Raw genomic sequence first — 15129 nt, forward strand, 5'->3', positions numbered from 1 at the left:
ATGCACAGCCACATCAGTTCATCGGGCATTGCTACAATTGTCGTGAGAAATGACATATGGCTCGCAATTGTCCCAAGCCTTGAAAGGATGACCAGTAGAGAGATCAGGCACTACAGCAGCATAGAGGTCCAAGTGGTGCACGGTCCTGTCTCCCATCTGGAACAACTGCATAAACCCTTACACCTCTATGCTGCTGTAGTGCCTGATCTCTCTACTGGTCATCCTTTCGAGGCTTGGGACAATTGCGAGCCATATGTCATTTCTCACGACAATTGTAGCAATGCCCGATGAACTGATGTGGCTGTGCATCATGAGGTGTGGCTGGTACTAAAGCTGTGGATTGATCACCTTCCCCAACTCTCTGACGTTTCCCTGCTCGCCAATATTGTTTGCCTCTCTACCAAGACTAACCTTGCAAATTTCTCTGAGTTTGCTGCTGATGACCCCTCCGATTTTGTTGAGAGCTGCTAGCCCCCTTACTTTTTTGTTCTGCCTTACGTTCCTTCTGTTTCTGAAAGATAATGTTATTGTTCTCTTCTATCGCTATGGCACATTCCACAACTTTAGAATACGTGTCATAACGATGACTAACCACAAACTTCTTCACACGAGAGATTAACCCTCGCTCGAACTTTCTGACTTTGTGTAACTCATTCACAACAATATGAGGAGTGAATTGGGATAACTCTGTAAACTTCCTCTCGTAGTCACTGACTGACATATCACTATTCTGCTCCAGCTGCATGAACTCAGTTGCCTTCTTCTCATTTACCGCTAGTGGAAAGTATTTGTCGTTGAACTGAGTTTTAAAATCGTCTCATGTCATAGCTGTAATGTCCCCAACAATCCTGGTCTCTGACTACCACCACTGGCGCACTTCACCAGATAAGAGAAAAGCATCAATCTTTCTCTTCTATACCTTAGTGCAGTCCATCATCTCAAAGTATTTCTCCATATCTTCAATCCACTTCTCAGCATCAAGTGGGTTAGTAGGTCTGACAAATTCAACAGCTCCCAATTTGCGTATATCTTTGATAAATCCAATCATAAGATTCGGCGCATGAGGTGCATCCTCCAATTGAACATTGTCATGGTCAACACCACCACGATCGGTGCCTCTCTGAATAAAATAGTGTATATCTCTAGCAGTTCGTCCTCTGCCACTTCTAGCTCCTGACATCCTATTTTCAGTAAAGAATATCAATAATAAGTTTCACAAGTAATTGTACTTTAATCTGGAGCATGGTAAGAGAGTAGATGATTCGTATAACTATTTGCTCCTATTTTTATTATCACTTCTCTTAGCCAGGTAATTCTTAACCTAGGCTCTGATACCAAACTGTCACACCCTAAAATTTTAAATATAGGAACCCTTGTCTCACGTTAAAATTTAGAGTACAACATAATCTAAACCTCAACAATTATTCACAATAAATAATAAATTGAAGTAAAACTCCATCTAACAATTTATTACATAAAAGCTTCCGAGATAATAATAATCATAACATCGTCTAAATAAATCCAAGTTCTCTAAACCAACTAAACACCGTTCCACAAAAATAACATAATCCTTATCACAATTATCAAAATAGAGAAAAGCTAAGCTAAAATAAATAAATACGCAACCGGGTAATATCCATCGCCATCATGTGATCCCATCATGTTCCTACTGAACGTGTACCTGAAATGTGATAATGGGGTGAGCCACAAGCTCAACAAGAAGTGATAAACACAATCATCGTTCAACAAGCTAACCTTACTTTGTATACCCATATATATAAGCAACTCAAATAAAATGCAATAGTCAAATATGCATAACACCAGTTAATTATAAACTCAATAACCATCATTTAATTTTTATTAAGTCTACATATCTCACATGAGCTTCGGGCTTCCTTCCAATAAAGTGGTGTGAATCGTATACTCCCGGACTACCAAAAACACACGTGTGGCTAGGTTGTACGTCTACTTCCCAGAGATGATCACGGACCATGTCCACACAATAAGGGCACATTAAGCCCATGGCCATAATAAAAGGGTAATGCACTCCCAAATAGGCAGGTCCCTGACTATACCTAAAAAGTCATCATAGGGTCAGTCCCTAACTACCCCTCCGACTAATCCGAAGTCATCCATTAATTAATAATTAGAGTGAATTATGGAAGCCATTAATAATAACAATAAATTAATAATTAATACATCAAAATACATTTTTAAATTAAAAACAGAAAACTAAAGACCTAACCGGTGAGAGTACAAAAATTCTTGACATAGTCTAATATTAGATATAAGTCCTTACAAAATTTAAGAATCTAACTCATAATAATTTTCTACTCTCCCTTTTAGTGCTAAAAGATAATACTTTTTCGGGTTTTTATTTGGTAAAACTACCCAAATAACATTTAAAAATCTGGATTTCATCAAAACTAAGTTCATTGTACAAAAAGATAATACTTTGGAATTTTTAATAATTTTTGGAATACTAAAAATATTTTCCCTTAATTTTTCTAATTTAAAACTAATTAAAAATAATAATTAAATATATTATTTTATTTTGGTTGAACCCGGGTGTGATCTTCACCCGAGCTGCCGAGATTAGGTTTCGTATAAAAGACACTAAAGTGGGTCTTCTTCCCCCACAATCATCTCTGTAATCTTTTTCTCAAACAGCATATGGTCTGTTTCACCTTCAAATTCTTCAATTGATCCCAATATTCACCTTAAAACTAACAGTAGTCATAGAGCTGGTTTGAAGCATCGCAGTGAGTCTAAAACTTTAACTATATATTAATTCACTCTATAAAATATATATTTATTCTAGCAAACCCTTCCACTATGCTCTGGTTTCTAATTCTCTTTCATAAAAGAAGATATATAATTACACCAAATCAGATTCTTATAGATTCATATATAATACAATACAATATATTTATAATACAATATATTTATCACACATAACAATTCACATAAGAAACCAGTTTCACCAATCAGTGTATTCTCAATTACACTGTATATCTACATATATATTCATACACATGCCAGTCACGTATATGATCTCCCTAACTCAAAATTAATGTTACAACAATTCTACTAAGATGATTTCACAGTGAAACATACACAAAATAAACTATCAGGTAACGAGTAATTTAATATTATAATTGTTTAACTCCATACAATTTATTATTCATAATGCTGCCAACCTATACTAATATCACATTAATATACTATAACCCATTAACGCGTGTCATAACGATTTATAAGAAATACAGGTAGGCAAAATCACAAATATATACAAGTGTATAAAGTAAGATTAACTTGCCTGATATGCTAATTCTTTATTTTTACACGAATTTTCGGTAACCGTCCCTTCTCCTAGCTACTGCAAAAAGACATAACGTCAGATCTCACTCATTTTGTATAATCTTATTATTTTCTGCTCTTTTATCATATATTGATGTACGGAAAAAGTTTCACCCAAGTACTACAGAAAGACAGATCTTACTCACTCTGTATAACCTATTTCTTTTTTTACTCTCTTTCTTAATAAAATATCACGAAATAAGATAGACTTATAAAGAGATAAGATATCTAATAGTTGAAGATAATAAGATATCTAATAGTTGAGATATTTAAGAGGTGAAATATTTAAGGAGACTATGTTTAAATATATAATTTTAAATAAACAATTCTAACTAATATAATATATATATATATATCACGGGTGCTACAGAAATCGGCTTAAAAATATTTTATTTTGAAAAATCGTGCTCTATAGGCTGAGGCTGACAACTGAATTGATGTGGGTCCCACATTTATATAGGGAAAGTATTGGGTACTCAAATTGTTATTTTTACCTGACAAGGGAAAATGAGAAGTTTTCAAGTTTTGATTCGACATGAAAATAGTCTATGCATGGGAAAAATTTGCACTACGTACAAAATGTGAAATTATTTTAATTCGCAACGTAAATAACCATTCTCTGACCACTTTTAGTGGGGGGAAAAAAAAAGGCCGTTACACCCACTAAGACCAGCCTTTTTCTTGAAAAAACAAAATAGAAAAAACGGTCATATTTTCGACCGTTGCTTTCATCCTATATATCTATACGCCTCTCCCCCGTCTCTCTCCTCAAAACACTGATAACATTCACCCACCACACTTTATTGCTGGAATCTGATACCCACAACAGAGAGAACCAAAACCCAATCGCCGGAATCTGACACACACAGCCGGAATTCCCAATTCACCCACCCAAAAAAATGGGTATCTCCAACTCTGCCACCACCGACTCCCACTACCACACACACAGGGTTTTCCTCTTCTGCAACTACATTCTCCTGGGCGCCGCCTCCAGCTGCATCTTCCTGACACTCTCCCTCCGCCTGGTCCCCTCCGTCTGCGGCTTCTTCCTCATCCTCCTCCACGCCCTCACCATCGCCGGCGCCGTCGCCGGCTGCGCCGCGGCCTCCTCGGGGGCCAATAAGTGGTACGCAGCTCACATGGTGGCCACCGTCCTCACCGCCATATTCCAAGGCTCTGTTTCGGTGCTCATCTTCACCCGATCCGCCGACTTCCTCGGGGACCTGAAGTCCTACGTGAGAGTGGAGGATGGGGTTGTGATCTTGAGATTGGCCGGTGGTTTGTGCATTCTCATCTTCTGCTTGGAGTGGGTGGTGCTCACGCTTGCATTTGCGTTGAAGTACTATGCGTATGTGGAAAATGACGGTATTAATAATGCCAAGGCAATGAGGAGTGCTAAGGTTCAAGAGGAGGAGATGAAAGATTGGCCATGGCCTTTCCAGGTCTAATTCAATATACACATATACATATATACATATATATATATGTGTGTGTGTGTGGATAAATGTGTTAGTTGAATTGGGGATTATGTAATTTTGATTGGGGTTTTGGAGGGTGAACTAGGGCGCTGCTAGTTCTTGAATTTGTTTATTTGGGGTGTGAGTTGGGTGATATATTGTGGGGGATGGATTAAAAATGTCTTTAATTTGTTATTCTTCATCATTATGTTATATTCATATTCATTTATGATTATTTTTTGGCTATATTTGTGATTAATTTTTTTTTTAGTGATTCATAAGATATATCATCCAAGCAAATATGGATTTTTTTATTTAAAAAACCTTTGATTTTACAAGGCAAAAAACCATTAGCATTTTGACCAAAAATTGTGGTAATTCTAATCAATTTCTAATTTTGGTAACAATTCAGTTCCAAGAATATCTTTATTAATTATTGAGAATTTGCAGTTCTATAATTAATAAAGAACATGCGAATTGTGTTCAAGCCCTAATTTTGTAGATTTATGAGTTCAATTGTAATTCCAAATTCTGCAATTTCCACTTTGAGTACTGCAAGGTTTTTTTTCGTCCATTTCTAATTGAAAAATAAAATATAAAAAATATGATAAAAATAAAAAAGTATTAGAAATCCACACCGAAACCTTCTTCACTTTTCGCTTTGAAAGGAGAAAATGTATCAACAATTAGCCTTTTTGAAAATCCATTTTTTCAACGTCTTTGGCTGCTTTCAACATCTTACCAGCAACTTCATTAAATTTTAACCAAATTAATAAAAGATACATTTTTTTAAACAATAATATTATCCAATTTTAAATTATGCCAAAATTCCATCATATTCAAATTAAATAATAATCTCTTTCAGTTGCCATTGTAAAATTAGGAGATTCTCAACTTAGGTTTGATAACATGCCATTGCTAGGTGTTATTTTAATAAGACCATAATTGGATCTGCATATATTTTGTTAAGGAGAATAATATTGTCCTTTTTTCTTTTTCTTTTTTTAATTCACAAAAATTAAAAACCAAGGACCGTGAAAAAGTCATGCCTACTGAAAGCATTGCCATGACTCCTGATATTTTTTAACTTTCACAGGAAAAAAAAAAAAACAAAAAAAACATTCCTCCTCAACCTCTTGGTCATTTATCCAATTATACCTTGCAAATTCTATATAGGTCAATAGGTGACAACACAACCTAATCCATATCATCAACCTCAAGAGGTCAATAGGTGAGGACACAATTCTATATAGGTCACAAGAGGTCAATAGGTGACTGACAACCTGAGCCATATCATCAACCAATTTATACATATTCTGTATAGATCAAGAGGCAAAGTTAGTAACCCACAGTGGAAGAACTTTGATTTTTGGATCAACCAAAAACATTAAAAATAGAGCCCAAAAACATTAAAAATTGAAGAGAACGAGGGGAAGAGTAATAAAAAAATGTCATTTCCTTTTAAATGAGAGTGCACGCCTAGTAACATATATATATATATATATAATTTTTTTCCTTTGATTGTTAATTAGGATCAAGGGAAAAAGAAAGGCACAATAGCAAGTAGATAAACCAAACCCCAAATAACCATTATCGTGGTGAATGGTTGCTGCCTGTCTCTACCAAAGCTTACCACCAAAGCTAGTACAATTAGATGTTATCAACATAGCAAAGTCTTTATTATACTATAAGCTTACACTCCACGTTCTCTTGATAACACACTAGCACAAAACACCAACTAAAGAACACACACTCTTTCTAGGTAGAGGAGGAAAAAGAAAGGGCCAAATGACGACAAACACAGCTAACTGAGAACAAACACAGCTAACCGAGAAAGGGCCAAATGACAACAAACACAGCTAACTGCAGTTGCCCTTTTTTTCAGGTGATCTGGATGTGACCAGCAAGTTCTAATCAAGTAGAACTTCCAACCCAATTCGCGGGGAGATAGTAGCTTACCAGCCTTCCATGCTGCCACTTAAACCGTAATTTTTCTATCAAAAATCCAGCTAAAAGGAACTGCAGATGTTTGCTTGACCCGCCCCTGAGCTCTCTCCTCCAACCTTCTGATTCTCGGAGCCAGACCACATACATAATCTTGTGCTTTGCACCCCTCCCCGGAAAGACCTGTCAACTTCTCTACATTCCACTTTCCCACCAAAAATTCCAAAATATCAGCATAGTCCTTGGCAGTGTATACTCCAAGCCGCTGAGCAACAGCAGAGAAGTGTTCAAACAGGTTGTTGTCCTGGCCGTCGAACATCAAGTGGGCTGGCATTGAAATTTTTTTCCTCATCATGTCCGCAAGAGCCAGAACTGTGCCATCTGGGTCAATCTCAAAGAGCTTCTCCACAATCTTGGTGTAGGCAGTCTCGTGGCGCTTCTCATCCGCTGCAATAGTACCACATATCTTTCCCAGTTTAAAGTCCCCATGTTCCTTGGCGAGCCTGCCTGTGTTCCCATGGGAAATGAAGGTTGCCCTCTCTTGAAATGAAGTGTAGATGAAACCAAGGTAGGGGCTGTTTTCTGTTCGAGGATCCTAAGATTACATGTATCAAGAAAAAAAAGTTCAATTATATCTAGAAAGAGAACAAATGGGAGAGAGAGTTTTCAAAGGAGTGCACGAAAGCTCCCAACAGCAGTGCAGTACACCAAAGACTCAACCCTAATAGATGAAAATGTTAATAACAGTAACAAAGTTCGGGCATGATCAACAACACACACAGTCACTAACGCGGGCGCGTGCACACAGAGGTGATCAAATTGTCAGCTAATTTGCCACAAAAAAAAATAAAAAATAAAAGTAGAAAAAGTGCCTCAATCCAGCATCAATTTTTTGCCTCTCTCCACATTGAACCAAATACAATTATTTAAGATTGAGCCCATCTTGGCAGTTGAAATCTTATCAAAAAATATTTAAAAAAGAACAGCAGAAAAAGGAGAGGAAAAAAACCTGCAGCACAGAGAATCAAAATCCCAGACAACAATTAGTCAAGTCTAAAATGTAGACATTTAGAAGTTCATTTTGAAGAAAAAAATTCAATGAAGCTCTAGTGAAAATTCCCAATTTAACCACGAGGTAGGAATTTTACGGCAATAAAATAGTCACCAACAAAAATTTTGCCCACTTGATTTTATCTAATGAATTTCAACTCACCAGGTCCAGATTTAAGCTTCACATATATGGAGTATTTTATAAAGTTCAAATCAGATTATTTCATAAAATAATTATTTATGAAACCAGGCAAATGATCAAATCTAGAAGTAGGCAATTCTTTCGCAGCCTGTGTCATGATTACTGTTATGCGTTTTCTAGGATTTCATAGAGGTTTTAATTTCGTCACAAACACGTGGCAATTAAAGATAGGACCTGGTCTGCTGGAGGGTAGGATTTCAAAATGAAATACTAATATGGGCATTAGATTTTGGAAGACTTACCTTAGACTCTCCTTTTTTTTTTTTTTTTAAACCAACAGTCTCCCTAAATAAGCATTCCCAAACTAGAAAGGAATTTAATTGCTGAACCTAAAAAGTGACGGGAAACAAGGATCTCACCATTCCAGACCCTATCAGGTACTGAATTGTCTTCTCGATTTGCTTCATGTCAACCCGCCCTGAGAGGTAAAGATACTTATTGAGAAGGTCACCATGCCTATTCTCTTCAGCAGTCCATGCTCTTGTCCATATAGCCCAGGAAGAAAGGCTTGCTCCTGTCTCGTCACGAACTCCATCCAGGGTGTTGAGCATAGTCTGGTAAGTTGGAAGTGCTTCCTCTGTGATCATATCACCAACCAAAACAACAAAATAGTCGTCAGGAAGTTCTTTTGCTCTTTGCCTCAACTCCTCGACTTGCTCATCAAATCCTTCTGAGGCTGGGTCTGGCAGAAAATCACTCGGTTGCCAACAGTCTTCAACTGGCTTTAGGTGCACTAAGATGTTCTTCTCAGCCCAGTCCTCCATTGACTTGAAGATCTCAATCTTTTGTGGTGGCATGGAATGAGTCACCTGAAGATGTACCTCACGTGGAGGCAAGAATGGCTTCTTTCCATTCTCAATCTCTCTACATATCAAGAAAAAAATAATAATAACAAAATAAACAAAGAAAAAATAGATCTTAGTGTACAGCAAATCTCAGATGGAATATGTAAGAATCCATAAACAATAAACTAATCATCCCAGATTTGCAAAATGTACATTAACGTCGTACATACACCAAAAATTTACTAATTGCATAGGAAGGAGCAGGATTTTAAATGGACAGCAGTAGAAGTCATTAGAAATTGAAAACGAAATTAGAAAAGAAAACAATGATAAAATGCTAAAAAGGTGGAGGAAATTATCTGTTCTTTTATGGGAACCACAGAAAGCAAGACAAATTTATGCAGAATGGAAAAATCTTCAATCATAACTAATTGTACAATAAACTTGTACAATAAAGGCCATTAGAATTATGTCAACCGGTATATTCAGGCATTAATTTTATGATATAAAAGGGCTAGCCTAGTGCATGAGGCTCCCGCCATTGCAGGTTTTAGGGAGGGTCATAAGTTTATGAGATAATGACATAAAAATGATTTCCCCACTCCTTGTTGCTGACCCACACATTCATTGCAAGAATATATAAGGTAAAACATATTGAAATTCTCCCAAAATTCAGGATCAACTTTATAATGATTTTAGGAGAAATCAGTTCAAAAGTGATATTTTAGACAATTGTACAGTATACTTGTCATGTAATTGCAAAGCGAAAGAAATAGTATGATGACAATGAAAGAACATTCATCCTGAATGGAACCAATTTAGTAGAGGACCAAGTATTCACTCCATGTTCAGCCAAGAGATTGTTAGGAAAAAACTCAAATGGCAAGCTAAAATTATACAAGGAAATTATTTACCATACGAGACTTTCACCATAGGGATTCATTGCAAAAGCATAAGGAAAAAGAAGATACGCATGCATGCGAGCATGCATGTGCATGTGACAGAGAAGGTTTTTTTATAGGTACAGAATTTAGACCAACCACCATTTATAGAAGGAACATAAAAGTCAAGGATCCAGCTACCAACTTTAGAGCATCAATATCAAGTAAACTTGAAAATCATAGATAGGTAAGAAAGAAAAGAAAGGCTACATTAAATATCAATATCTCATCACGGTGACCATCGCAGGATTTTATAAAAAGTACATCTCAAGACCTGCATGTATAGAAAGATAAAAAATAAAAACTGACAGGAAAAGGACAGACCCCAATTACTTAAAATGAAATGAACAACCAAAGGGATCAATAAATTCTTATGCTAAGCCAACTTAAGACAATCCTAAATGGAACTGTTATTCATTAAATTACTCTTCAAATCAAAGAGAAATAGAGAGAAATGGAGAGAAATAAATCAAAATTCACCAAATTTGTATTTAAATTATTTTAGATAAAAATTGTGTCTCAGTCACTTCTATTAGATGAAATAAAAATTTGAAAATCTCAGATAAACAAGAGCTCAGTTCCTACGTAATTAATAGAAGTGATATACATATTAATTAGCTAATAAAATATTACTTTACGGAAAGTGATTATTATTATTATTTTCTTAACAACATCCCAAATATATGACAACTTCAGAAACCACCATTTCTTTGGCCAGAAAAAGGAACAAGAAGAAGAAAAAAGAGAACACTAATATAAAGTACTTAAGTTATACCAACTAGAAGAAAAAGAAAACCAGTCAACCAACAGATAAAAGTTAATGAAGAGGAAAACACTACAAAACCATACCTAATTTCCAACCAAGAAGCCAAATAATCAAATGATAAAAGCAATGATTCTAAACAATAGTAACTATAATGACAGCTATACTAGAAGAATATGTAAAACACCCTCATATTAGTAACGCCCTCATACATTGTAAACCCCTTCGCATAAACTAAAGATACGGTAACAAGTTGACGCAGATCCTAGTTCCAAATGAAATAGACAAACATAAAATTAGACATGCATTACTCAAACACATTAAGAGAACACAAAATTAACACAATTCAAAATAAGAACCTACACTTAGATATAAGCAAGAGGCCAAAAGATTGCACAAACAGTACCAATGGCAATAAAGTGTATACACATTTCTAATCCAAACTTAAACCTCAGAAAATTTCACATGCATCCATTAAAACCCACATCACTAGTTCCCAGCAACATACAATGATCAAAAAGTCCAATTGATTCCCCAAAGAAAACACAAATCAGAAGAAAATTCAAAATGAATTCCAATCTCAACGAGATTCAAAGATAACAAAATAAAATAAGAAAAAAAATACAGACCCAATTCATAAAAACAGAATATTGGAATACATAAAAACTTATAGAACCACTGAGAAGCAGATGAGAGATTTAGCTGATTTAGCATCAATGACCAACCACCCAAATCAGTCAAGAACAGAAAATCCAAATTTGAATAAAAAGGCATAGACCCAATTCATAAAAACAGAATACAGAAAAAGCTTATAGGCCACTGAGAAACAGACAATGAGATTTAGCTGATTTAGCATCAATAAGCAACAACCCAAATCAATAAGAGAACAGAAAATCCAAATTTGAAGAAAAAATTAAAGACCCAATTCAGAAAAACAGCATTTAGATACATAAAAGCTTATAGGACCACTGAGAAGCAGAGGAGAGATATAGCTGATTTATCATAAATGAAAAACAACCCAAATCAGTAAGAGAACATAAAAGCCAAATTTGATAATACCCATTTCGATATATGCTAAAAAATGAAGAAAGAGCTCACCTAGAAGTGGAGTGAATAGTTTGAGCCATGAAAACTTTCTGAGATCTGCGATTGCTTGATTGACGATGAGCAAAAGATGACAACTTCTGAGATTGGAAGGTCATATGGTTCAGTTTCAGAGCCATATTTTTTTTATTTATTCTGAACTGTTTCTCTCGATTTATTTTCGCTGTATAACGAGCCCACGAAGCAGACAGGAGAGGGGAGAGAGGGAGGCAGCCTGAGAAATGAGCGAGAGAGACGGAAAGCCAATTAAACAACATAGCTTTTGAAAATGCCTGATATTTTTCATGATATTACGTGTTTACCACTTCATATATTTTTATTTGTAATTGTTTTTTTATGACGATTATTAATTATGGATTTGATGGCTGTACCACCATGTAATTTGACATGTAACACACACACAAAAAAAAAAAAAAAAAAAAAAAAAAAAAAAAAAAAAACATTAAACTTGTATTTGAAAAAACCATTAAAAAAATAAATTAATTAATTAAACAACAAGAAACCTAATTGGGTATTTTAGTTGGATTTGGTAATCAATACACTAAACTTAATAGCAAGAAAACCTAATGGGCCCACATTAGAAAATTCATAAGTTATTTATTTATTTATATATTATTATTATTTTATTATTATTGTTATTTGATAAGAGAAATGTCCCTCCTTTTAAGACGGAAGTCCAAATGTCACACATCTCAATTGTTATTATTTATTCATTTATTTATTGTTATGGTTTTTCTTTTCTCATAACTAATTAGTACATGTTTTAACCTCTATTTATTAAAAACTCTCTTCAAATAAATTGTATATCAATTTATCAACCTGTTGTTTGTTTTCTTAAAATTAAGACCACATTATAACCGCAAATGTCATTTTAATTTACTGTCATATGAATGTAAACATTCTTGGAGAATGAAAGGTGGCGCCTCACTTTTTGTTTGGTTGAATTAAAAAATAAAAAAACAGAAAGAATGATGACTTGATGAGGTGACACGAATAAGAGATTTTATTATTATTTTTATACCAATAAATATTCATTCCAATGATATTATATATTTATCGAGCAATTTTTCTCTTTTTCTCCTCCTGTCTTTTGTCCAATTTTGAGGTGATAGAAAAAACATGAGCCAAGAGGGATGCTTCATCTCTCTCCTCCTTGGTTCTTCTCTCTTCTCCTTTCCGTTCATCCAATGACGTTGAAACTACAAGTTTATAATCACATTTTTGCTGCTAATAATATTTTAATTTTTAAAATAAATACTAAATATAAAATTTCAATTGGTTATATTAGATTACATGAAATTGGAGATTTAAAATTAAAATTAATGAAATTAGAGAAAAATAAGTTAAAAAGTTGAACTTAATTTTTTTTTTAATCCCATTTACTTTAATATTAAGGCTCTAATTTTATACAAGGAAACACTTAATGATTATTTATGGTGAAATGTACATGAAAATCGGCCCTTAATTGAGTTCAACCTTGTGCATGCACATTACTAGACAGGCCATTTATTTTGTAGTCCTTTTTGCACGTGATAATGTGGAAATTTGTGATTTCTAAGAAGTTAGGTCACAACTCACAAGCTAGGATGTGGAAGCATCACCTCAACAACTAATAAAATCCCAAGATAAGGGTGGGTTCACTCAACTTAAAAAGTGGGCATTCATGGGTGAGCCGTAAATATCGTGTCATTGATACGTATCATTTTAATTGGTGAAACATATTGGTGGCTTTTTTTTTATTTTTTATTTTATGAATGAAACATGTTGATTACGTGGAGATATCAATGATATGGTATGTCTGACTTACTCAATAAATCTTTTCGTGAATCTCGACCCATGTGAATATGCCATCCAAATATTCACGTAGGCCAACTAAACATATATATACATATTCACATAGCCTATGTGAATATTTATATATATATACATATTCACATAGCCTATGTGAATATTTATATATTCACATAGGCTATGTGAATATGTATATATATGTTTAGTTGGCCTACATGAATATTTGGATGGCATATTCACATGGGTCGAGATTCACGAAAAGATATATTGAGTAAGTCAGACATACCACATCATTATATATATATATATATATATATATATATATATATTCAAAAGTGCAACGCATATTTGTAATATTATCTCCCTAGTTTGATTTGAATATTTAATCTCTCTTTTAGAAATAAGAGAGGACATACAGTCTGACTGAACGTGATTTTATCATTTGATTAATGTTCTAAATAATGAAATGAAAGAAAAAATTGAGTCATGAAAAATGCTCTCCAAACAACCAACCAAATATATAAGCATACATTAATTGTGAATTTGGTGACACCAATCCATCATTTAAAGATAAAACAATCTAAATCTGTTGATCCTTTTATCTTCAACATATAATCAGTAAAATTGATGTTTTAAGTAAAAGGTTATTATTAAGTGAGACATTTTAAAATTTGTGATGACTATGTTCACCCACATGAGGTGAGGTATGTATGTAACATGTTTTGAAAACAAGTTTATCGTCACTTTTCAACACAAATGACTTGCATATAACATTTTCACTCTTATTATACGTATAAGACTTTACAAAGACTTAAAATTTATTTAAATATATATATTTAGAGAAATAGAAATTCTTCCGAACTCCAATCATTTAAACTTATAACTGCAAGATTATTTTTGCTGCTTTGTGAGAGTCAAATTCAATATATTCCATTTTATGACTCGCCTCACCTTAGTCACCGGGCAACCCATGCAAATTTTATAATATAAATTTTGAGAGACTAGCTTTTCTATTTTATAATTCTTAATATTGCTTTTATTAGACTTTTAGTTGAGACCATAAAGATTTAATTTTTTTTTTTTTCTGATTTTTACTAATTAATATTGTTTTTAAATCCTAATATTGTAATATCAAACAAAAAAAGGGTCAATTTCACACCCGTGTCAAAACATTGGTTTTGTTTTGTCGTCATCGAAATGTTAGAGAGAGAGAGAGACAAAATTACCGTGTAGGTTGTGCATCTCATTTTATTGTTGGGCTGGGGCCCACTAACATACCACCTGGATCTCTTTGCTCCTGCACATTTAACCATGGGACTTGGCAAACGTGTAGCTCACATTTCTTGAGTTGGTCTGGGCCCCACAAGTAAGCACCACGCATACCACCTGGACCCATTTCTTCATGCATAAGCTCCACCTGGTGGATCTCTTCTTTCTTTTCTGCATCTTGAAGTGTGATGGCCGGTTTGGCACGTGGGTTGCTTCAAGTGTTTTTTTTTTTTTTTTTTTTTTTTGACTAAAATAGAGATAGTGTTTTTGTTATATGAATATTTAAAAAAAAAATTAAAAATACGTTTGGAAATAATATTTGTTGTAGAAATGTCGGATCTGCGTTGCGCTATTGTAATGGTTTTGGGATATGAATAGTTGTCAAAATAAGAAAAAATAACTTTTTGGTATTTTGGTTTTGGGCCACTGTTCACAAAGTGTTTTAGAATTGTATAAAATAAAA

General features: G+C 34.2%; 2 protein-coding genes across 2 annotated transcripts; one reads left to right on the forward strand and one right to left on the reverse strand.

The window, feature by feature from the left end:
* The first annotated feature begins 4114 nt into the window (after positions 1–4114).
* Positions 4115–5063, forward strand: LOC132271281 (uncharacterized). The gene has a single exon (XM_059772615.1). It carries the CDS (start codon positions 4260–4262, stop codon positions 4806–4808), a length of 549 nt encoding a protein of 182 aa, XP_059628598.1. The 5' UTR covers positions 4115–4259; the 3' UTR covers positions 4809–5063.
* A 1318-nt stretch (positions 5064–6381) lies between these two features.
* LOC132271282 (stearoyl-[acyl-carrier-protein] 9-desaturase, chloroplastic-like) lies at positions 6382–11835 on the reverse strand. The gene is made up of 3 exons (XM_059772616.1): positions 11601–11835; positions 8373–8877; positions 6382–7356 (listed from the first exon to the last, which is right to left on the reverse strand). The coding sequence occupies exons 1-3, from the start codon at positions 11723–11725 to the stop codon at positions 6796–6798; spliced, it is 1191 nt and encodes a 396-aa protein (XP_059628599.1). The 5' UTR covers positions 11726–11835; the 3' UTR covers positions 6382–6795.
* Between the last annotated feature and the right edge of the window lie 3294 nt (positions 11836–15129).

Source organism: Cornus florida, unplaced genomic scaffold, assembly GCF_030987335.1.
Source record: "Cornus florida cultivar Cherokee Brave unplaced genomic scaffold, ASM3098733v1 CherokeeBrave_3.0.0_Hap2_Chr08, whole genome shotgun sequence".
Classification (NCBI taxonomy): domain Eukaryota; kingdom Viridiplantae; phylum Streptophyta; class Magnoliopsida; order Cornales; family Cornaceae; genus Cornus; species Cornus florida.

Excerpts from the sequence above, each read along its gene's own strand:
- LOC132271281 (XM_059772615.1), top strand. The coding sequence starts at position 4,260 with ATGGGTATCTCCAACTCTGCCACCACCGACTCCCACTACCACACACAC.
- LOC132271282 (XM_059772616.1), bottom strand. The coding sequence starts at position 11,725 with ATGGCTCTGAAACTGAACCATATGACCTTCCAATCTCAGAAGTTGTCA. Across the intron at positions 8,878-11,600 it reads ACTATTCACTCCACTTCTAG|AGAGATTGAGAATGGAAAGA; the intron begins GTGAGCTCTTTC and ends CTTGATATGTAG. Across the intron at positions 7,357-8,372 it reads ACCTGATAGGGTCTGGAATG|GATCCTCGAACAGAAAACAG; the intron begins GTGAGATCCTTG and ends ATGTAATCTTAG.